The following is a 22,253-nucleotide window of genomic DNA, read 5'->3' as shown; positions in this document are numbered from 1 at the left end:
GAGGGAGCTGGGACCGGAGAGGGGGGAGGCGTGCCCGCGGCGGGGCGGGGGAGGGGGCCGCGCGGCGGCGGCGCCGGGCGGGCGCGCGTCCGCGGCGGTGATGGCGGTGCGTGAACGCGCGGCGGCAGCAATGGCCGCTCTGGAGCGGCGGGTGCCGAGTCTCGATGACTTCGCGGGACAGAGCTGGAGCTCGTGGGTGGAACGGGCCGACCTGCCCGCGGCCGACGGTGAGCGAAGCTCCCCTAGAGTCCGGGGACCCCATCCCTGTCTCCCCTCCCCCCTCCGGGTCCCCGCCAGCTGAGGGGAGCTGCCGACGGGAGCCGCCGTCCGGCTCCCCGGCCCCCCAAACAAAGGACCCACCGGGTCCTAGTGCCCGCCTGCTCCTCCTCCTCCGCGCCCCCGGGTCCTAGCGCCGGGCCTCCGCCCGCAGCCCACCCTGCCCACCTCTGCCTCTGCCGGTGCCCGATGCCTGTCCCCTCGTGTGCTTGCTTTTCCTTTTCTCCTTGCTTGCTGCCCCCACTTTCCGCCCCTCCTGCACCTGCCTCGGGCTTTCCCCATCCGCAACAGTCCCCTCCACGTGTTTCCCACGCACCCCATTTCTGTGCCCTCCTCCCCTTCCCCCTTGTTCTTTCGCCTTCTGCCCCACGCCTCCAGCTCCTTCTCGGCTTTTGCCTGCCGCTTGGATGCTACTGGACCCCTGCCTTCTCCGCATTCGTTCACGGGTCCATCCATCCATCCATCCATCCTCCTTGCCTTCCTCCTCCTGTCCATCCACCCATGCCTCCAACCCTCCGTCCTTTCTGGGCCTCTTCCCTAAACCCCACCTTCTCCAGGACCCTGGTGCCTTTGGCGATGGGGCTGGCTGCCCCCCTCTCCTGATCTTTGTGTCCTGGGCCCCAGGGAGCACCTGGCCTCGCGGCCTTTTTAGGTGACCGCGGGCATCACGCCCCTGAAGAAGTTTGCAAGTGAGAAGAGGCAGCGGAGGAGGACCGCTCCATGCGGTCTCTGATGACACTTGTCCTCCTCCGAGCCTGGACTCCCTCCCTGCTCAGTTCTGTCCGTCACTGCATTCTCACCCACTTGAGCGTGGGAGCGGCCCCTGTCTCCTCACCCGCCACCCCTCACATCTGGAGGTGACATAAGACTGTCACCCGTCTTCTCCGCCTCGCAAGGGGCAAGTCTGTTAGCAGGCGTCAGACACAGACCTCCGGGGAGCCCTGGCCACCGGGACTGCCCCATGCGGGGTGGGCGAGGATGGGGCCATTGTCAGGGTCTGGGTGCATTGAGAACCGGAAATGGAATCAGCCGGGTTTGGTGACTCAGAATTGATTTTTTTTTCCCCTCCCAAGGGACAGGGAGGGGGCGTCATGGAGGGAGGGGAGAGGAGTCAGGTAGGGGGATGGGGCCGGAGCTGCTTTGCAGAGCTAAGATGTTTTTGTCATCCGCCCGGAATCCGCCCAGAAAGTGAGAAGTACCAGGGCAGCCCTTGCCCAAGACCCCCCTATAGAGGGACGGGGCTCGCACCCCTGACCAAGGGGACTTGGGAGGTGCCAGAGGGCCCCGAGACAGCAGCTGCTCTGCCCTGTGGCCAGCCTCCCAGTGCGGGACCGGGAAGCGGGGTGTAACTCTGACAATGCCATGGCAACCCAGGTGGAGCAAGATGGAGTTCATGGGGATGGGGACCTGGGAGAGTTTCTGTTTGGGATGCCAGGGCGTAGCAGAGAGGACCCAAATTCAAGAAGGGACTCCAGGACCTACAGTAAAATACCTTCCCCCCTTAAATGTTTCCCACTTACGCGGGGGAGATAGTGACTCACAGTCACTCAAGTACTTGGCCGTGGACCCTGACCCTCACCTCGGGGTCTCTAGGAAAGGTGGCAGGTTCCCTCCCAAGGGCACCAGTTCCTTCTGGAAGTAGCAGATGGGGGAAGAATGAGCCACCAAAGGTTCCCCAGGTGGTGCTGAGCATCAGGATCAGGGAGTGTGGGCTTAAAGCTTGCTGAGGGGCCCATGTCTGCAGGCCCTGGGCGGGTAGGAGGTAGATGGGCTTCTGGGGAGGAGATGGTCCTTCTGAGCTGCGTTTCTCCTCCAGGGGCTGAGCTGGAGGAGACCAACAAAAGCACCAAGAAGCTGGATGCCATGACCCTCATTAAAGAAGGTGGGAGTCAGGACCACGTGCCCCTCTTCCCCCACCTCCGGGAGGTGGCTGTTTGGTGGCGGGAGGCGGGGGGCAGGCAGGTCTGGGATCCTCTCTTTGACAGGTCTGAGTCGGCCCATCGGCCTGTAGGAGACCCACTCCCCCGAAAGCCCACGTTCTTAGGGAGCCTCCAGCAGGAAGGGAGGGGAAGTGCTCCCCGACCTCACAGGGGAGCCCGGGGGTCCCCAGCCCGGGTGACCAGGGCTCCTGTCATTGCAGACATGTCCATCTTCGGGCACTGCCCCGCCTACGACGACTTCTACCTGGTTGTGTGTAACCACTGCAGCCAAGTGGTGAAGCCCCAGGCCTTCCAGAAGCACTGCGGTGAGGAGCCCGGGCGGGCGGAGCAGCGGGCCGGGGTGGGGGTGGGGGTGGGGGTGGGGGTGGCGGTGGGGGTGGGGGTGAGGGGTGCGGGTGGAGGTGGGGAGTGGGGGCCGAGCTGCGGGCCGGGGTGGGGGTGGGGTGGGGGTGAGGGGTGGGGGTGGGGAGTGGGGGCGGAGCAGCGGGCCGGGGTGGGGGTGGGGGTGGGGGTGGGGGTGGGGGCAGGAGGGACCCCCCAGGACAGGGTCAGCTGGGAGGCCTGTGTAAGGGTGGGCGGCCTTGGGGGCAGGGAGGACCTGGGGGTGGCTGCATAGATGGAGGGAGGCAGGTCGGGGTTAGCGTTTGAGCAAACTCCCAACAGTTCTTCCCAGTGGAGTTCAGGGAAGAGCCGGGCCCTAGAATTTTGAGTCCCGAAGGCTCAGGTTCCGAGGGGAAGGAGGCCCGTTTGGGATCTAAACTCCGGGTTCTCTGAGCCGAGTCTGTGAGCAGGGTGAGCAGGGCGGGAAGGAGGCAGCCGGCTACTCACCTCCGTTGCTCTCTCCGCCTCCTGGTGACAGAAAGAAGACATGGGCCCCTCAGCAAGCTTTACGCCCGGGCCCCACCCCCACCTCCAGCCCCCGCCAGCTCTCAGAAATGCCATGTAGTGAATGGGCAGGGCCCAGCTTGTAGGGCCCCAGGTTCCACCAAAACCTCCTCCAGGGAGAAGGGCCAGGGGTCCCGGAGCCGTGGCCACCCACCTCCTGAGAAGAGCCAGAAGGACAATCTCTGGTAAGGAGAGGCTGGAGGCGCCCAGAGACCCTGGCCGGGTCCGGGGAGGGAGGGGCTGCCAGAGGGGGCAGGGGTGGGGGGGGGACACGGACGGGGGAGGGGGGCACTCGCCGGGCACCGCTTGCAGCAGGAGGCAGCCAGCTCCATCGGCAGCCCCTCCCGGGTGCTCCAGGGGCTAGGGGTCCCCCCTCCCATGCCGTGCACCCAGGCCCAGCCCGGCCCCGTCCACCCCCTCCCCGCAGCCTGTTCGTGCCGGTGGTGAATCTGGAGAAGATGTCTGGCCTCCCCAAGCCCGACGGCCCCGGAGTCAGGGTGGCCCCGCCCCCCGCCTTCCTCAGCCCGCCCAGCGGCCTCCCCAAGGACGCCCCCGGGAAGCCCCCCGTGGCGCCCCCTCCGAAGGAGCCTCCGGGCAGAGAGAGCAGCAGGATGACCCCCGGCGAGGGCCCCGGTCACCGGGCGGAAGGCAGCCCCCCCGAAAAGGAGCCTGCTGGGGCCAGGCTGCCCCCCAAGACCCACCGGAAAGTGGCTCGTGAGTAGCCGTGGTTTGGGGGGTCCTGATGGAGGAGGGGCAGAAAGGAGGGGGCCCGCCATCACAGGCGGCCCGAACCCCTCGCCACCTCCTGACATGGGCACGTGTGACCTGCCTGCTCTGCGGGAAGCTCCCCTCCAGCCGGGTCTCCCGACCGAGGCTGCAGGAGGCCGTGCCCGCTGGGGAACTGACTTCCTCACCTGGGCTCTGCCCGCCTGTCCCCACCCAGGCCAGGCACCGGGCACCTCCACAGCCGGCCCCTGGCCCCCGGATGTCTGTGGCGGCTTCTGTGTGTGGATATGTGCTGCCCTGTTTGGGCTTGGAGTCCCCAAAAAGGAGGGCGGGCCTGGGCTGCGAACGGGGCCAGCGGAGAGCAGCTGGTGCCGGAGGTGTTTCTCAAGGCGTTGCCGTCCTGCACTGAGGGGTGGAGATGGGGGCCGGGGGGCTCTTCGGCCGAGGCCCAGCTGGCCTCCGGCCTCCTGAGGGCCTCCTGGACGTGCCCCTGAGACTCCCGGAAACCACTCTCCCCACAGGGAAGGAGTGCGACCTCAACAGGCAGTGTGGGGTCCTAAACCCGGAGACCAAAAAGATCTGCACCCGCCTGCTCACCTGCAAGGTAACCCTCCCGCCACCCAGGGAGGGCGGGCGGCACAGCCCTGGGCCCTGGGCAGGGAGAGGAATGGAGCTGTTCCCCAAGACCCAGCTCCAGGGATGGGGGTGAAGCCCAGGCCAGACAGGGGGAGGGGCGGCTGCCCGCAGTGGGCCTGGCGTGGGGGCAGCGGGCAGGGGGTGGCTTCCAGGTCCCCCCGATTCCGAGGAGGGTTCTGGCCCCGCGGGGGAGTGAAACGAAGACACGCAGACACCCCCGCAAGCACACTCACATCCCCTCTCTCTCCGCTTGCCCAGGCCAGAGCACACCGCTGCCCCTCACCCCTGCTCAGCTCACACCCCCTCCCCACCCCTCCATCCTGCTGTGTTCTAGATCCACTCGGTGCACCAGCGCCGGGAGGTCCAGGGCCGGGCCAAGGACTTCGACGTGCTGGTGGCAGAGCTGAAGGCCAGCTCCCGCAAAGGGGAGTCCCCGAAGGAGAAGAGCCCGGGGCGCAAGGAGCCGGCTCCCGAGCGCCCCTCCCAGGAGCCCCCGCCCTCAGCCCCGGTGGCGGCAGCAGCGGCTGCTCCCAGCAGCACCTTCCCTGCGCGCGCCAAGCAGACCTATCCCTACTGTGCGCTGCCCAGGTACGTCCGGGAGCCCGCCGCACCTCCCCCGGGGACACGCGGCCCCGAGCCACCAGGGACCCCTGGAGACAGGTGCACCTCATCACGCCCCGAGAGGGGGGGAGGGAGCCCCAGTGGGTGCGGAAGTAGGAGACTCCCCGTTTCTAACAAGCCTCCCCCCGGTGCCCCTGCCTCCGGCGTGCCAGTTCCAACAGCCAGGATGAAAACGGTGTCCCAGCTGCTTCCGACGGGCCAGCACTCGGAACGGGGGAGCCGGCAGGGTCCGGGAGCTGAAAGGGTCAGGGCCCTGGGCGAGGCGGTCCTACTGTGTATTCATTCGCTGGCCCCTTCGTGTGCAGAGGCTGCGCCGGACCCTGGGGAGAGCCCGCCTTGCGGAAGGAGACACACACGCCTCTCTGCCTGTAACGCGGGCAGACACGAGACGCAGGCTCAGCTCCCAGACAGGCTCACAGGAATGTGTGATGCGAGAAGGGGGTTGAGAGAATGGACGGGGCGGACCCGAGCTGGGTGCAGTTAAGCTCAGAAGATTTTCTGGAGGAGGCGAATCTGGAGCAGATTTCCCCCAAGGAGGCAGGGCCTGGGAAGTGAAGGGCTGGGGAGAGAATCCCCCGGGAGCCGGAGCCGCAGCCCCTGATCTCTGCCTCGCCCTGTGAGCTCTGTCGTTCCCTCCCTTCCTCTCCTCCCTTCCTCTTTGTCTGGCGGCTCCGCAGGGCGTCCGCCCTGGCTTGTGGAGCTGGGCGGGCTCAGGGATGCCCCCACCCTGACCCACGGCCGGCCGTCCCGTCGCCCTCACATCCCCTTTGGCCCTTCCAGGTCCCGGGCCTCCTCTGAGAGTGAGGTGGACGATGAAGGCCCCTGTGGTGGTGATGGGGACCCAGGCCTGTTCCCCTTCCCCCTGCCCCGGGGTGGGGCCCAGGCCTCCAGCGAGGAGAGTGAGGAGGAGGGGCCATCCGATGACCTCCACCTCCCCCCTGACTGCCATTATGCAACCCGGCCCCCCAGGCCACAGGCGGTAAGGACCCGGGGTGGGGCCGGGTGGGGGTGGCCCAGCCCTCCCTGCTCACGTGTGCAGGGGGGTCAGATGGTGTGTGCAGGTAGGTGCCCGCCCCCTGCAGCTCAGGCCCACTGATCCGTGCCTTCCCTCCGTCTCCAGTTCTGCACCTTCGGGAGCCGGCTGGTGAGTCCGGGCTGCTACGTGTTCAGCCGCAGGCTGGACCGCTTCTGCTCGGCGCTGAGCTCCATGCTGGAGCAGCACCTCAGCTCACACATGTGGAAGTGAGTGTCCCGGCTCGGAACCTCCTCCCAGGCCCCGGCCTGCGTGCGCCTCTGAAGCCCCGGCTCTTCACATAAGATGTGGCTCGGCCGCTGGCCAGGAAGACCCGGCTGCAGGGAAGGGGTGGGGGCACGTGGCAGCCAGGAGCCGGACTGACGCAGGGCGTGAATGGTGGTCTGGGAGTGACTCACTCTCAGCCATACTTCTAGCACCTTTTGGGAAACTTGGATTAGGGGACGCTCAAACATGGAAAAGGATGTTCTTAATGGGTCTCTCTATCCCTGCTCATTCCTGCTGTCTATCCCTGTGCCTTCTCCCTAACCCTCAGTTCCAGCGTCTGCCAGCAGATGGCAGCACTGCCGGGGCTCTGGGCCATTTCTCGCAGGACGGGAGGGGCAGAGGCTGGTGTGTGCTGGGGGAGAGGCCCTCTGGTTTGCTGGACATGACCATGGTGCCCGTTCTCTTTCTGCTGCAGGAAGATCCCGCCAGCAGCCGAGCCTCCATCCCACCTGGCCAGCGCCCCCCTCCCGGCTCCCCCGAGCCCCGCCTCTATGGGCAGCTGCCCCCACCTTCCAGGCCCGCCCCCCAGACCTGCTTGCCCGGCGTCCACGCCCCTCACCAAGGACAGCCTGGTCCCCAGCTACCCTGCCGGCTCCCCCAGCGTGGCAGCCGCCTGCAGCCAGGCGGAGTGCACGGGCGGCAGCCAGGCCATCACCTCGCCGCTGCCTGCCAACACGCCCTCGCCGTCCTTCAGCAAGCTCCCGCCGACCAAGGCCAGCAAGTCGTCCAAAGGCAAGGACGGGGCCGAGGCGGAGGCGCCCTCCCGGAAGCGGAAGCTGTCCCCCGGCCCCACGACTTTCAAACGGACCTGCGTCCTGGAGCCCGCGGGCAAGGGCAAGCCCGCCGGCTGCCGGGGCCTCTCGGCCAAGACCAAGACCGCGCTGGGCGCGGGGCTCAACGGGACGGTGGTGCCGAGGGTGAAGCGGGCGGGGCCCCCGGACTGCCGGGGCCCCCCTCACCAGCCCCCCACGCCGGACAGCCAGGGCCCGGCCGGACACCCAGCCACGGCCCTGCCGGGCGGCTGCCTCTCCGAGGAGGAGGCGGCCAAGAAGCGGAAAAACCTGGCCACGTACTGCCGGCCGGTGAAGGCCAGGCACTGCCCGGCGGGCGCCCCCGCCGACGCGGCCTGCCCCGTGCGCCGCAAGAAGGCCCTGGCCTTCGAGGAGGTTTCTGCACTGAAGGTACCCGCCCCGTCCCCGCAGGGCAGGGCGCGGGCAGCGCGGGGGAGGGCGGAGGGCGCAGCGGGAGCCGGACCCGGACGGTGCTGAGCGAGTGAGCGTGCAGGGAGGGAGCACAGGAGGCCATCGCCAGCGAGAGGGGGGTCAGCTCACTGCTGGGCGACCCCGGCGTTCCCTTCAGGAGCCTCTCCCTGTCTCAGCCCAGTCCCCGAGGCCGAGGAGCTGCTGCCTCTGCCTCCCCCTCCCGCACCCCCTTGGGCTGTCCTCAGAGGGCCCCTCTCTGAGCTCCCTCTGCCCCCGAAGGAAAGGACGTTTGTCTCCAGGAGCTCTGAGAGAGGTCTGGGCGCGAGGTTGAGCTTGGGCCCGGAACTGTGGCCTCCACGCTGCACAGCGGGTGCTGGGCCCATCTCGCTCACGGCTTTAGCCTCTGGGCATGAGCATGGAGGGGCAGAGAGCACGGGTGCCTACTTGCACACATACCCACTTCCAGGTTTTCGGGTGCCAGGCAAGTGTTCCGGGGTTTCTGGGGAAGCCAGCAGCCAGGTCTCTTATTCCCCCCCCCTCTGAGGATGGAGCCCTGGCGTTGGCATGGAACTGCCCATAAGTCCTCAGCCAGCAGGAGTTACTGGAATGGGAAGAGGGTGGCCTCGTGGTTTAGGCACAGGCCAGATGCATACCAACACCTCTGGTACCCGTGTGTGTGTGTGTGTGACCTGCCCGGGACCTGAGTGTGTGTGGCTGCTCTGCAGGCCGGCCCTGCGGGCTGGCTCTCCGCCTCCTCCGGACCCAGCTCTGCCCACCAGGCCGGAGGGAGGAAGCGAAACCTCAGCTCTGTGCTCCATGCAGGTGGCCTGACCCTGTCTCTCGCCTCTTGTCTCCCTGCAGTCAAAAGCCCATTAACGAGAAAGTGCCTGCCACCGACGGAGCCGCCAGCACCTCCTCCCCTCCAGATCCGGGCCCCCGGCTGCTGCCGCTTTTTATAACTTTATATTATTTTTTTTAAGAAAAGAAAAAAAAAAAAAAACCTCTTTAAAATACCTCAAGACTGTCTCCCTGTTCTGTTGCTAAGAAAAATATAAAAACAGAAACCTAGAAAAGGGAGGGGAAAATGTATAACAAAACGAGTGTCCTTCCTGTCCCCAGCTCTCCCCCAGGAAGCTGACATGACAGAGAGACAGCTTCCCTCTCTCCGTCCCCTGGAACAACGTGGAAATGGCCGGGGTGTGCGTCCCTGGGGAGTCTGCTTTCCAGGCTGGGGGATGAGGCATGGCTCTGAGCCAGCAGAACCCTGAACCCTGATCCCAGAGCTGCCACCAGTCCTGGTGGGCAGGGAGCTCGTGGGGAGGGGAGCCACACCTCTGGTTCTGCTCTCCGGTCACTGCCCTGAGTGAGGGTCTGTGGGGTCGGCCTGCGGCCCTTTTGTGGTCTCTCTGCAAGCCTGGGCCTCCATCGCGCCTCCGAATTACCGCTTCCTTCCTTCAGCCGTGCCCGCCTCTGACCAGCAGCCCCTCTTCACTGCGGGAGCTCAAATCGAGTTGGTCACTTCTGAGAACGTCCCTGTCTGTCTGGGCCTCTCCCCGGCCATCGGGTTTGCCCTTAAGGAAAGGGGATAGCTCTCCCAGGGACGCCTCCTCCAGCCGAACCGCACCTTTCTGGGAGGCAGGCAGGGGAGTGGTGTGATCACAGGACTCCCGCGGTGTGGGAGGCCCGGTCCCTTAGGATCGCCTGGCTCCCCGGGGCCGAGCAGATGGTGTGGAGGCGGCTGGCGCTGCGGGTGCCCTAGTTCCGCTCGCCTCGCTGGGGACAGCGATTGTGCAGATCGAGGATCATCGGCTGTCAGCCCTCACGCCTGAGCTCACTTGGGTGCAGGGCACCGTGTTCCCCTCGTCCTTTCCTTTTCCTCTCCTTCGCTGCCGTCAGGCAGGCAGGGATCTTATTCCCTTAACCGTTAAGGCTTAATGTGACAGAGGAAGGATGGATGGAGAAGGTGGGCAGCCAGGGAGTTCCAGTGTTGACTGGCTCCAGGTTCGTGGTTCAGTGTAGCCAACTTGGGGTTTGGGTGAAGTCCCCGCCGCCACCGGAGACACCAGCCCTTGGAGACAAAGGTCCTGTGAGGCTGGCTTAGACACCCCGCGCGGCGCGCCGGGAGCTGTCCAGTGCCCTGCGCCCTCGGGCTCCTCTGTGCGGCTCGCTTTCCCCCCGGCCCCCAGAGGGCGCTGTGGGCGCGCCCGCCGCGCCGCCCGCCGGGCGTCCGGGGCGGAGCCTCCCGCGGCCGCGGCGCCGGGAGCTCGCAAACCCGGAAGACGCGCTCGGGAGGCCGGGAGTTGCGCGCCGGTCCGGCCCGGCCATGCAGAGCCTGGAGTTGGGTTTGGTTCCCGCTCCAGCGAGGGAGCCGAGACTGAACCGCTGGCTGCGGAGAGGCAGCGGGGTCTTGGCGCACCTGCTGGCTTTGGTCTTCACCATCTTCCTGACGGTGCTGTCCCGGCCGGGAACCAGTGAGTGCGGGCGGGGCGGGGCGGGGCTGGGAGATGGGCGGGGCCGGGAACCAGTGAGTGCGGGCGGGGCGGGGCCGGGAGATGGGCGGGGCCGGGAACCAGTGAGTGCGGGCGGGGCGGGGCCGGGAGATGGGCGGGGCCGGGAACCAGTGAGTGCGGGGCGGGGGCTGTAGGGGGCGGGGCCGAGATGCTGGGAGGGAGCCTCGGAGTGGGGACCACTATGGAGGGATGGACTGGGGAGGGTTAGTCGTGGCCGGTGGGGCAGAGCCCTGGGTGCTGGGGAGGAGATGCAAACGGTGGCAGCGAGCTCCCTGGTTCCTCATAAGCAGAGCCTTCGTGGAGGGTCCAGTCTGGGGGGCACTGGGCGGACAGCTGCGAGGTGCCCAGTGGGAAGCCAGGGGAACCGGTGTGGGTTCAGCCTCGTGGTGGCTCACTCTCACCTTGGCTGCTCCATTGTGCCCTGATTCCCAGTCAGAGCGGGATAGCACCCTGACCTGTCCCCGTAGGCAGGTGCCCTGGGCTCCGGCCAGCCTCAGGGGCAGAAACAATGGTGCCCGCGTCAGTCTGTTCTCTTTGGATCCTAGGTCTTTTCTCCTGGCACCCTGTTTTCATGGCCTTGGCGGTGAGTTTGGGCTTCCTTACGCAGCTGATTGTTTTGGCTCTGTCCCCAGGGGAACGTCCAGCCCACAGAGGGCCCAGCCTTGCTCAGGCTCCCGGGCGGGGAAGCAGGCCGCCTCCAGCCTTCCCTGCAGCCTTTGGGAGTGAGAGGGCTGGGCCGGGCCAGGTAGTCCGTGGGGGCGGGCAGGCATGGGAGGTATTTCTCCACCGCGTGGCCTGGGAGGAGGACGTGGGAGGGGGAATATCCAGTCACTCCTCCCCCACATTCAGGAGGAAGTTTTTTGACATTGGTTGTTTCCATTGGCCCAGAAACCGGAGTCACTGCCTGAGGGCAGGCGGGGGGAGCGGGGACTTGCACATCAGCCCCAATGACAAGTGACTTTCGCTCAAGTGTGGACTCCGGACGGTGCCCAGCCGTGTGGGCCCGTGGGGCAGGTCCCGGTGGGAGTTCTTCAGCCCCCACCCATGTCCCGGCCTGGACAGAGGAGGGAGCACCGGCCCCTCCTCAGACGCCCCCGCCGGCCTCGGGGCTCACCGGCCCTCTCTCGTTCGCAGTTCTGCGTCTGCATGGCCGAGGCCATCCTCCTCTTCTCGCCTGACCACTCCCTGTTCTCCTGCTGCTCCCGGAAGGCCCGGATCGGACTGCACTGGGCGGGGCAGGCCCTGGCCCTCCTCTGCGCGGCCCTGGGCCTGGGCTTCATCGCGGCCAGCCGGACCCGCAGCGAGCTGCCCCACCTGGCGTCCTGGCACAGCTGGGCGGGGGCCCTGACGCTGCTGGCCACGGGCGGCCAGGCGCTGTGCGGGCTCTGCCTGCTCTGCCCCCGGGCCGCCCGGGTCTCCAGGGTCGCCCGCCTCAAGCTCTACCACCTGACGGGCGGGCTGGTGGTCTACCTGATGGCCACGGTGACGGTGCTCCTGGGCATGTACTCGGTGTGGTTCCAGGCCCAGATCAAAGGCGCGGCCTGGTACCTGTGCCTGGCGCTGCCCCTCTACCCCGCCCTGGTGATCATGCACCAGATCTCCAGCTCCTACCTGCCCAGGAAGAAGACGGAGATACTGTGACTCCGGCCGGCACCCTGGCCTTGGGCTTCAGGGGTCTGTCTGGTGGCCCTGAAGGGTAGGGTTTTTATAACCTCTGGCTGGGCTGACGGGGGACTCGGCGGATCGAAATGGGGAGACGTCCTGGGTGCAAGTAACAGGTGATGGGGCGCTGGGTCCTGAGCCTCCATGCCGGACGGGAGCCAGGAGGGCTGGGTGCTGGTGTTGATGGTGGTGATGGTGGTGATCGATGGCGGGGGCGTGTCTGCTGGAGGGTTGGGTTCCTGCCGGTAGGAAGGCAGCTGTGGCCCCTGGAGTCGCTCCTGAGGAAGCTCCTGGTGGGGCGGACAGAGCCCACGGGCTTGTCTGTGGGCTGAGGTCCTCGTAGGCTCTGCTGGGTGACCTTATGCAAGTCTCATGTCTCAGGAGCTCGGCGTCCGTGTCTGTGTGAGGAGTGTTTCCGAGTGGCCTCTGACACCCCTTGTCGGTGAGGCTGACCGCACAGCACCCCCTCCTGCGCTGGACCCCTTAGGAGACTCAGGATGCCATTCTTACCTCTGTGATCCCCTTTCCACCCCGGAGGGACAGACCTGCCCCCGGGGCCTGGCGGGAATCTCTGCCGATTGGGCCCCAGACCAGGCCACAAGGGGTCCGGTGCTGTGGAGGGAAGGGTCCCGGGTGGGGATCTCTGGAACTCCGACACAGCAAAGACACTAACGTCACTTTAAAGCCACGGGGAGAGCCCTGCCCGTGTGGCTCAATGGATAGAGCACCTGCCAGTGGACTGAAGGGTCAGGGGTTCGATTCCAATCAGGGTCACATACCTCAGTTGCAGGCTTGATCCCCCAGCCCTGGGTGGGGCACGTGCGGGAAGCAGCCAGCCAATGTGTCTCTCGCACATCGACGTTTCTCTCCGTGTGTCTCTCCCCCTCCCTTCCTCTCTCTCTAAAAACCAATGGGAAGCTGTCCTCGGGCGAAGATGACCAAAAATAAAAACAAACCGCACAAAGCCGTGGGAGCGTGGACAGGCGCTGCTGTGCCCCCGCCTCGGGCTCCTGCTGGGCCGCGGGGTCCCCTCGGGCTCGAGGGCTGAGGAGAGGGCTGTGCTCCTCCCCGGATGCCCAGTCTTGGTGGCCACGTCGCCCTGGGCACCCCGCGTTTTGCCCTCCTCGGGCTCAGCTTCGCGCCTTAGCACCTAGCGCTGGGCAGCTGTCCCGAAGCTCTTACAGGCGTCTTCACACTACGGCCCGCGGGCCACATGCGGCCCGCAGAGGAGTCTGATCCGGCCCGCCAGGCTTTTTGGGCAGTGAGCGCAGCCGAGGTGTTACAGTAGGAATTAGTAGTTCATATAGTCCGGCCCTCCAGCTCTCTGAGGGACCGTGATCTGGCCCCCACTTTAAAAAGTTTGAGGACCCCAGTAAGGCGGGAGCCGGGGTGCGGGGCGGGGCTCCTGTGACCTCGGATAGGCCCCTCCTCATCGCCCACGTCTTCCTCTCTGTCCAGCGGGGGATCAGGGCTGAGTCTGGTGCCAGCTGGCGCGGGAGGGCAGGCCCCCTCGTCCCTGCAGCGACCCCCCTTGTTCCGAGTGGGAAGCAGCTCTGCAGGCTGCCGTCCGGTGCAGGCGCCAGGCCAGCGAACCGCCCTCCCGCCCCGTTAGGGAGAGGGTATCCCCCTAGATCAGTGTTTCCCAAACTTCTGACCTATGTGTACCCCTTCTATGATTTTCGTAACGCTGAGTACCCCTCGTCCTCATGAGAACGTAGAATTAGGCGCAGCTAAGCACGGTGCAGGGCATATCCCCACCAAACTCCGGTGCAACGCGTACCCCCACCGAACTCTTCCCGTACCCCTGGGGGTGCGCGTACCGCACTCTGGGAAACACTGCTAGGTCATGGCTTGGAGCGCAGGGGGCTGGCCCAGGAGAGCTGGTGTCGAGCCGGTGGTAACTGCTTGTGGGGCCCCGGGAGGCCTGGGGGACGGGAGCTGGGGCCCCAGGTCCCGGGACCAGGGAGGTGTTCCTAGGCGGCAGCATTGGGGGTCCCGCCTCTCTGGGCGGCTCAGAAGCAGGGACGTGGGGTGACTCCGCAGAACAGGATGGGACCACATGGGGGCTCCCCGGGCGCCTCCTGGTCGCTGGGCCCCTCCCGGGAGCCCTGCGGACCTGAGCAGGCGGGGTCACCTCGATCAGGCTCCCCACGGCCTCTCCTCCCACACAGCCAGCGCGGAGTCAGTCCCCGTCTGCAGCGGGGGGAGGGCCCTGCGTTCCCGCTTCGTCTGAGAGCCCCCCCCCCCCCCCCCGCCAGGAGAGCGGCGCCTGCTGAGGTGTCCCTCCTCCCAGGGGGCTCCGGGCGGGGGGCAGGCGGCTGCCAGCGGCAGTTGCGGGGGCCGCGCCAGCTGATGTCTATTCCCAGCCCCGGAGGAAGGGGGCGTCGCTTACATTCTGTGCGGAGAAGGGCCCGCAGCTGTCGCCTCTCCGCCCGAGGCCAGGAGGGCAGGGCCGGGGCGAGGAGGCGCAGGTGGCCTGTGGGGCGGGTGGGACTGCAGTGCCGGGAGCAGGTCGCCAGGAGGAGCCTTTGTTCCCTGCTGGCCAGCTTGTGCGGGGCCTCCCTCCCTCCCCCACCCCGCCCCTCCTGTCCTCTCCCCTCCCCACCGCCTTTCTCACTCCTCCACCACCTGCCCTCACATCCTGGGCAGCAGCGGGGCAGCCCTCAGCCCTCGGTGCCAGGCGCCCAGCCTCCCGCTGGGAGCTCGGCGGCTGCCGGCCCCGTGTGCCTCCTCCCCACGGCTCTGCCCCCACCGAGCCGGGCACCTGGGGAAGAGGCACGGCCTCGGGTCCTTTGTCCTCGGCCCCTGACTAAGGAAAGCTGGTAGTCAGCCTGGCCACCCTTTAAAAAAAAAGTCAGGGTGCTCAACTTAAAAGAAGCGAAGAAGCATGTCATCTGCACAGATTTGCCGATCAGCTCACTGAGTCCTGATTCCAAATACGATGACGACGTTCAAACTCGGCCTCGAGGACGTTAGAAATAGCGGAGTGTTTGTGTTCCATGGATTGCCATTCTGGGTTCAGGTGCCCCCGCCCCCATCTTTCCCGGGGCCCCCCTCCCGGAGCCGCTCCGGGGCGGGGCGGGGCGGGGCAGGTGGGGGTGCCCGTGAACCGGCTCTGCAGCTGCATCCGCGATGGGAGGGCCGGCACCTCCTGCCAGCCCGGGCCTGCGCTCCCCTCCCCTCTCGGGCAGACCACCCGCCCCACGCCCTGCCCCTGGCCTGTCCCTCCTTCCTCCTCTTCCCCACCCCCGCCCCCCACAGGGCTGCCGCCGGGCTTGTTTCCCAGCCGCCCGGCTGGAGAGCCAGCTGGCAGCCGAGCCGGGATCTGTTCCGAGTTAACAGTGATCATTAGCTGAGCGTGCGGGGCGCTCGGCTCCAGACCTCCAAGCACTGAGGCTGCGGCAGCCAGTGTCCCCCTTCCCGGCTTCCTGCCCGCGGGGGGCACCTCAGAGTGTCCCCAAGGAGCAGGGAGCGGAGTCAGGACCCCCAGGTCCTCTGAGTAGCCGGTATGGCCTCTCGCCTGACCAGGGTCCAGACGCGGGGACCGCGTGCGTGCCCCCTGGGAGGTAGGGTGTTGGCGGCTGCTGACCCTCACCGGCTAGTCCTCCCCTTCCCTCTGTGTCCCCAGCCTCGGAGGACGCCCTGGTCCTGACCCCCGACCTCAGCCTTCCCGGCGGCCCTGCAGGTGGGGGAGCAGGAGGCTCCCACGGCGCGGCTGGTTGGCAGGGTGCATGGGTCCGAGGTGAGCAGTGGGCTGGCCGGGGACGAACACGCCTGCCGCCCTGGTTTCCTCCGAACACGCCCCTGGCCTGTGCTAATCACTCCCTCGGCCACGCAGCCAGGGCAGGAGGCATGCGTGTTAAGAGACGCTGAAGGTTCAAAGCATTAAACACGTGTGAACAGGTGGGACTTCTCCGTCCGTCCTCCCCTCTCCCTGCCGGGCCCGGCTCTGCCCGCGGAGGGAGGCAGTCAGCGGTCACGGGTCGTGGCACTCGGAACCCGGCCTCCGAAGGGCTGTCACGCCGGCCACCGTGAGGGCACACAGAAGCACGGACGTCTCCTCCCGGATGCAAGGTCAGCGCTCACCCTCCTGGGGGGAGCACCACCAGGGCTGTGACTCAGCGCCGGCCCCGCCGCCCGCCTGGCGGTTCCGAGTCCGGGCGCCGATGGGAAACCGGGAGCCGGTTCCCCTGGGCCGGCCGGGCTCCTGGGGCTGGTGGGTCTCCTGTCACTGCAGCTCTTCTGGGGGAACCGGAGCAGACAAGCCCCGGTGGGAGGGAGGAGCAGCAATAACAGACACAGCACTGCCCTCATCCTCCCAGCTCATCGTGTCCCCCCCCCCCCCCCCGCCCCTGTCCTGACCCCCAGACCAGGCGCTGGAGACTCAGAGCTGCAGACACGGCCCCTGGCTGTCCACAGGTTTCTCTCTCCTCGTTTCAAACCCCGGGAGCCACAGCCCCCTCCTCCTCGGAGCCGTTTCACTGGAATTAAAACACACCCTCACCCCGGGAACGTGAACGCAGCTGTGTTTAAATTTTAAATCAGGGGAAAGATACTTGCCATTCCATTTCTCTGAGCCCGGCCAGCAGCCTGCCTGCCCGCAGTGCAGGATCCACAGCCGCGCGCTTTTATCTGAGCTGCTTTCTGCCCGGGGGATGGGGCACGGGGTGGGCCCTGTGGGCATGGCCGGAGGGTGCGGGGGAGACGAGGAGCTGACAGACATGGGACAGGGCCCTGGGGGTGGTTTGAAGTGAACCGCCTCTAGCACCCAGCACCCGGCTAAGCTTACAGCACACACATCACCTCCTGTAAGCGGCCTGGCCTGGTTCTTCCCCAGTGGAATCGGGAGCTGAGAATCCAGCCCTGCCCCTGGCGGGCTGGGTCTGTGCCAGGAACGTGGGGAGGCGTCTCTGTGTTCTGTGCCAGGCTCAGCCATTAACCCCTGGCCTTCTGCTCAGAGTTCCATTCAGATACCATGCCCCCAACCGGCACGCCTGTGGTACCCCGACGGGCTCCTGCAAACATGCCACCCTGACCCTGGGGTCACCGTCTGACCGTCTGCGCCTGCGCTGTGGGGCGCCGGGCCCCTGCAGGGCTCCACGGCCTGGCTCGCCGAGGCCGGGCCCCCACGCTGCCGGGGACAGTCACTGGCTGGAAGGCCTCGGCAGGTCTCAGTGTCTTTATCACGGCGTCGTCCACCCGGCCCTGGATAAGCCCGAAGGAGGGAGAGCTGTGTGGTGGCTGCTTTTGCCTCCTTCTCTCAGCCCCGCGGGCACCAGCCAGGCAGAGAGCCCCTCAGCCTCCCGCTCAGGCCAGGCCTTTCTGCAGTGGGGGCGGGACACGAAGCCTCGCCATCGCCATCGGTTTCCTAGGAGACAAGACAAGCCGCCCAAGAACGACCACAGCAGACAGGGAGGGAGCTGAGAAACCCGGACGAGGGAGGCGAGGCTGTCGCCTTAGCCTCGTCCACTCCCCCAGGGGCCGCCTGGATGGAGCCGGAGGAAGGGCTGCAGGCGTGGCAGATGGACTGGCACTCGCCAGGAGCTCGTGGCTGGGAGGCGGTGGAGATGCAGCCGCAGGCTTTTCGTGGGATGATGGAGGAAGGAGCTTCCACATCTCTCAGGCCCAGGCTGGTGTGGCTCAGCGGCTGGAGTGTAGGCCTGGGACTGAGCGGTCCACGTGCTGGTCGAGAACAGGTCTGTGCTGGTCGATTCCAGCCAAGGGCGCGTCCCCGGGTTGTGGGCTCGTCCCCCAGTGGGGGGGCGTGCAGGAGGCAGCGGATGGATGGTTCTTTCTCATCACTGATGTTTCTGTCTCTCTCTTCCTCTCCCTTCCTCTCTGAAATCAATAAAATTTATTTTAAAAAAACACAAAAACTTCTCAGGCCCAGCCAGTGTTGCTCAGTGGTTGAGCATCGACCTAAGAACCAGGAGGTCACGGTTTGATTCCCGGTCAGGGCACAGGTTCCGGGCTCAATTCCCAGTGTCGGGCGTGCAGGGGGCAGCCAATCAACGATTCTCATCACTGATGTTTCTCTCTCCCTCTCCATTCCTCTATGAAATCAATAAAAATATATTAACACACACACACACACACACACACACACACACACACATACTGACTCCTCAGGCTCAGAGACAGGGCTGTGCACAAGCCAAAAAGAGGGGCCCCCCTCCCCCAGGAGTCTGCCCAGACCTGCTGTCTACCAGCCTCATCCTCCTGACCAAACTCGGCCAGAGCAGAGCTGCTCGGGGGAGGAAGATGGGGGGGGCGGGGGGCTCTGACGTCCACAGCGGCCACCTCCCTGGCTGCCTGCCGGGGGTGGCTGTGGGTCTCCACTCCTCGCTGGGCGTGCTGCTCGCTGACACGGAGGAGGGCTGCCCTCTGGTCAAGCTTTGATCCACAGAAGAAACGGGGTTGTTTTCCCAACTCGGATTCTCTTTCATGTCATTCTTTCCTTCCGCCATTTCCTCTCCCCTCTGGAACCCGGTACGGCAGGCCCCTCCCAGACGTGCGGAGAGAATGGCCGCAGGAGGCACAGCTCAGAGCTCAGCAGAGCCAGTCCCAGCTCGGTGGGCCCGGTCTGTGCCGAGGACGTGGGGAGGGAGGTCCCTGCTCGGTGCAGGGCGGAGGGAGGGCCTGTGAACCGTCCAGGATCGGTAACTGCCCGGGAGCCGAGCAGACCTTCACCCAGACCAGGCAGTCGCCATTCACAACGTGGAGACGCACCAGTGGTAAAGCGGTGTGACAGCTATCCACAGCGGCTCACTCAGCCCAGCCCAGGCTTTCCCACCGCGCCCGCCTTTCGAAGGCGTGTGCCAGACCGGGACCCAGCTCTGCGGACGGACAGCCTCCGCCCCGGGGCTCCAGCCGCCTTCTCTGCCCGCAGGTGCCCCCTGCCCAGCGGACTCGCCACGCTCCCCGGCGAAGGCACCTGTGACGTTTCTTCTGAGAATCGATCTAGGTCAGTGTTTCCCAAACTTCTCTCGTGATGAGAATCACCCGGTGGAGTTTTGGGAACATACAGGTAAAATTGTATACTTAACTAAGACAGAGCACTAAGTTAAGTTTACCTGTATGTTCCCAAAAATTCTAGCTTAGCGCTTCTTAGTTGGGATTCAGGAATCTGTAGCTTAACAACTCCACCGGGTGATTCTCATCAGGAGAAGTTTGGGAAACACTGACCTAGGTGATGGTCTGCCGGCCCACACCAGCCCCCTGGAAGAGCCCATGAGCCAATAAACGTCTTCACAGGTTTGTATCGTTGAAGCCCTAGGCTGGGCGGCTCAGCGATCAGAGTGTCAGCCCATGGACTGAAGGGTCTCGGGTTCGATTCCGGTCAGGGGCACTTCCCTCGGCCGCAGGCTCCATCCCTGGCCCCCGTGGGGACGAGGGAGGGAGGGAACCAATCCGTGTGTCTCTCTCACTCTCTCTGCTCCTCCCTCTCGCTGCCCCTCTGCTCTCTCTAAGAATCATTGGAAAAAACATCCTTGGGGAAGGATTAACAAATAAGTGAATCAAAAAGTAAACGAATGGTTGAGGGAACTCCACATGTGCACGTCCACGAAGGAAGCCTGGAACCTGCTTCACACGCCTCTGTCCGCCCACATGACGCCCCTAGCCCGGGCAGGGGGAGGAGCTGTCACTGGGACTGCACGGCCGGCCCAGCCTGCACTCCGGCTCCTCACGGGGTCCTGCCTGCCTCGATGCCGGGATGCGGATGCTACGGGCGTGACCCGGCCCCGAAACACCCTCTCCCTGCACAGGCCGCACCCTCCGAGCCCAGCGGCCCCACCCGCAGGCCGAGCGGAGAGACGAACCAGTCACAGAGGGAGACTCAAGCCAGGTTTAATGGTCGTTGTCTAGCTGTCAGAGCCCACAGGCTCCGAGGTGTGCCAGCCTGGGCGTACACGGCGGGGGCGGGGGGGGGCGGGGAGACGGGGTGCTGGACGCGGGGTGCGGCCTGCTCCGCCAGCGCGGCTGCGAGGAAGCGGAGGTGAGAACACAGAGAGAACGAATCCTCCGCCCGGCCTCCCCGGCCCCTCCCGAGAAGCCCCCCAAACACGGTCGGACGGACAGACCGGAGAGCCCTGCCGTGCTGCCTCCAGGGACCCCGCTTCCTGGGGCCGCGCCTGGTGTGTGGGGAGGGGGGTGGCGGTGGAGGGGGCCTTGCAGCCGGACCTGGCAGCATCCTCCCCGGGGTGCGGGGAGCTCGTCTGCTGAGCGCTCGGTCCCGCCCCGGGGCTCCCCCAGCTGAAACGGCGGAGGGGCTGGTGGTGCAGTGAGGGGAGGCCAGGCACACCTGGCGGGGCTCTCACAGGGCGGCAGAGCAGGGAGACCACAGCCGTGGGCCTTTCCCGCTCCCGCCTCGGCAGGGCCTCTGAAGACGCCCTCCTCGCCCTCAGGGCCTCGCCAGAAGGCCCCGGAGGCCCGCTCCATCCGAGCTCCGCTCAGAGGCCGTCAGCGCCCGGCGGCTGCGGAGGGGCGGGTGGCTGCCGGTGGAGGTGAGACTTCCCAGGCTCCCCGGGAAGCAAGCGGGAGACCCGGTTCCTCCAGCCCCAGCACCAAATGCCCCCCAGGGTCTCAGAACCTCATGGGGCAACCGGCCCTCCTGCCCGCCTGCCTCCCGGGCCGCTGAGAGCCGGCGTCTGCGGGTCGCCCTTGGCCTCGCTGAGCACCCCATGCCACCTGCCGCCGCCCACCCCCGGGGAGGGTCTGAGGGTCTGGGGACCCGGCTCCCTCCTCATCACCCCTCCTCCCAGGTCCTTGGCCCGGGGCTCCCGAACTCCAGGCCTCGCGGAGGAGTTACTGGGCGCCATGAGGTGTGGGGGGCGCTTCCGAGTTCAGGATGTACAGCACAGAGGGGATCTGGGGGGCCCGGCGCGGTCACCGTCGCTGCAGGGAAGGGGAGGTGCGTGTGGCTGGTGCCCGCAGGCGGAGGCCACTCGGAAGTGCTCGGCGGGGACGGGAGGGTCGCGGTCCCGGTGGTGGGCAGGGTCCCGGTGGCGGGCAGGGTGCCGGTGGCGGGCAGGGTGCCGGTGGTGGGCAGGGTGCCGGTGCCGGTGGCGGGCAGGGTGCCGGTGGCGGGCAGGGTCCCGGTGGCGGGCAGGGTGCCGGTGGCGGGCAGGGTCCCGGTGGCGGGCAGGGTGCCGGTGGTGGGCAGGGTGCCGGTAGCGGGCAGGGTGCCGGTGGTGGGCAGGGTGCCGGTGCCGGTGGCGGGCAGGGTGCCGGTGGCGGGCAGGGTGCTGGTGGCGGGCAGGGTGCCGGTGGCGGGCAGGGTGCCGGTGCGGTGGTGGTCAGGGTGCCGGTGGTGGGCAGGGTCCCGGTGGTGGGCAGGGTCCCGGTGGTGGGCAGGGTGCCGGTGGCGGGCAGGGTGCCGGTGTGGGTCCGTGGTGGGCAGGGTGCCGGTGGCGGGCAGGGTGCCGATGGCGGGCAGGGTGCCGATGGCGGGCAGGGTCCCGGTGCGATGGGGTCCCGGTGCGATGGCGGGCAGGGTCCCGGTGCGATGGCGGGCAGGGTCCCGGTGCGATGGCGGGCAGGGTCCCGGTGGCGGGCAGGGTCCCGGTGCGATGGCGGGCAGGGTGCCGGTGGTGGGCAGGGTCCCGATGGCGGGCAGGGTGCCGGTGGCGGGCAGGGTCCCGGTGCGATGGCAGGCAGGGTGCCGGTGGCGGGCAGGGTGCCGGTGGCGGGCAGGGTGCCGGTGGCGGGCAGGGTGCCGCGTGCATGCGTGCCTGGGAGTGTGCGTGTCTACGAGCATGCAAGGACGTGAGGGAGACGCTGTCCCTCTCGACAACGCTGGGCACTAAGCAAGTGTGACCGGCAGCCTTGACCTCCCAGGGCCCATCCGCCCCCCATCTTCTCGGGCCGCGGGGCGTTCCCTCCTCGAGAGCCTCGCCCGCAGGCCGACCACACCCCGTGGAACCTCAGGCGCCAGTCGGAAGGTCTGGCAGGGAACGTGGTGCGAGAGGGGACGGACGGCGAAAGGCCAACATCCTCACCTCTGCCCGGCCACGCCCTTGACCAAGCTCAGAGCGGCCCCCTCCCGGGCTCCCCGATCAGAGCGGGCGTGGCCGTGGATGGGATGGGATGCCGGCCTGCCTTCCCGGCTGGCCTCCCCCCTCCCCCCTGCCCCACACAGACCCCTGACCGCGCAGGGGGCGACAGAGCCCCCTTCCGGAGCCTGTGCCACCGCCTGTCCCCATCACCGCCTCCGTCCGCCACGAGGCTGCCTGGAGCCTGGCGGAGACACAGAGCCTAAGCCACACTCCGAACGGCCCTCCTGGGGCCACGGCCACCCAATCCCAGCCCGTCCGCCACGGAATCCCACACGGGGCCCTGCAGCCGGGGAGGCCCTCTGAGGGGAGCAAGGCAGCCTGGGTGACACAGGAGATACACGCCTGGTCCGCCCGTGTCCCCCCACCCACTCACCCAGCCGGGACCAGGCGACCCAGGACCCTGGGGAACCAGAGTCCCGCCTGAGCCGAGGAGCCTGCGT

At 67.1% G+C, this 22,253-nt stretch overlaps 2 protein-coding genes across 4 annotated transcripts; both read left to right on the top strand.

Annotated features, from left to right (window-relative positions):
* The first annotated feature begins 32 nt into the window (after positions 1-32).
* Positions 33-8,605, top strand: ATXN7L2 (ataxin 7 like 2). 3 transcript variants are annotated; one of them, XM_045586921.1, is made up of 12 exons: positions 103-227; positions 901-965; positions 2,093-2,158; positions 2,417-2,521; positions 3,076-3,286; positions 3,529-3,815; positions 4,349-4,431; positions 4,798-5,051; positions 5,865-6,063; positions 6,205-6,326; positions 6,800-7,565; positions 8,448-8,605. In XM_045586921.1, the coding sequence occupies exons 3-12, from the start codon at positions 2,140-2,142 to the stop codon at positions 8,460-8,462; spliced, it is 2,061 nt and encodes a 686-aa protein (XP_045442877.1). In that variant the 5' UTR covers positions 103-227; positions 901-965; positions 2,093-2,139; the 3' UTR covers positions 8,463-8,605. The 3 variants fall into 3 exon arrangements, with proteins under 3 accessions (XP_036308626.1, XP_036308625.1, XP_045442877.1); XM_036452732.2 differs by lacking the exon at positions 901-965 and having other exon boundaries at positions 35-227; XM_036452733.2 differs by lacking the exons at positions 901-965; positions 5,865-6,063 and having other exon boundaries at positions 33-227; positions 4,722-5,051.
* A 1,214-nt stretch (positions 8,606-9,819) lies between these two features.
* LOC118727195 (probable transmembrane reductase CYB561D1) lies at positions 9,820-12,712 on the top strand. The gene is made up of 3 exons (XM_036452737.2): positions 9,820-10,057; positions 10,642-10,679; positions 11,231-12,712. The coding sequence occupies exons 1-3, from the start codon at positions 9,910-9,912 to the stop codon at positions 11,735-11,737; spliced, it is 693 nt and encodes a 230-aa protein (XP_036308630.1). The 5' UTR covers positions 9,820-9,909; the 3' UTR covers positions 11,738-12,712.
* Positions 12,713-22,253: the final 9,541 nt, after the last annotated feature.

This window comes from Pipistrellus kuhlii, unplaced genomic scaffold, assembly GCF_014108245.1.
Source record: "Pipistrellus kuhlii isolate mPipKuh1 unplaced genomic scaffold, mPipKuh1.p scaffold_m20_p_24, whole genome shotgun sequence".
NCBI lineage: Eukaryota > Metazoa > Chordata > Mammalia > Chiroptera > Vespertilionidae > Pipistrellus > Pipistrellus kuhlii.
The sequence above is the reverse complement of the archived record's forward strand: the minus strand, read 5'-3'. Positions and strand labels throughout refer to the sequence as shown.

Bases quoted from the DNA above. Each gene is read 5' to 3' on its own strand.
- ATXN7L2 (XM_036452732.2), top strand. From the start codon at position 101: ATGGCGGTGCGTGAACGCGCGGCGGCAGCAATGGCCGCTCTGGAGCGG. The intron at 228-2,092 runs GTGAGCGAAGCT...TTTCTCCTCCAG, and splicing joins CGACCTGCCCGCGGCCGACG to GGGCTGAGCTGGAGGAGACC. The intron at 5,052-5,864 runs GTACGTCCGGGA...TGGCCCTTCCAG, and splicing joins CCCTACTGTGCGCTGCCCAG to GTCCCGGGCCTCCTCTGAGA.
- LOC118727195 (XM_036452737.2), top strand. From the start codon at position 9,910: ATGCAGAGCCTGGAGTTGGGTTTGGTTCCCGCTCCAGCGAGGGAGCCG. The intron at 10,058-10,641 runs GTGAGTGCGGGC...TTTGGATCCTAG, and splicing joins GCTGTCCCGGCCGGGAACCA to GTCTTTTCTCCTGGCACCCT. The intron at 10,680-11,230 runs GTGAGTTTGGGC...TCTCGTTCGCAG, and splicing joins CTGTTTTCATGGCCTTGGCG to TTCTGCGTCTGCATGGCCGA.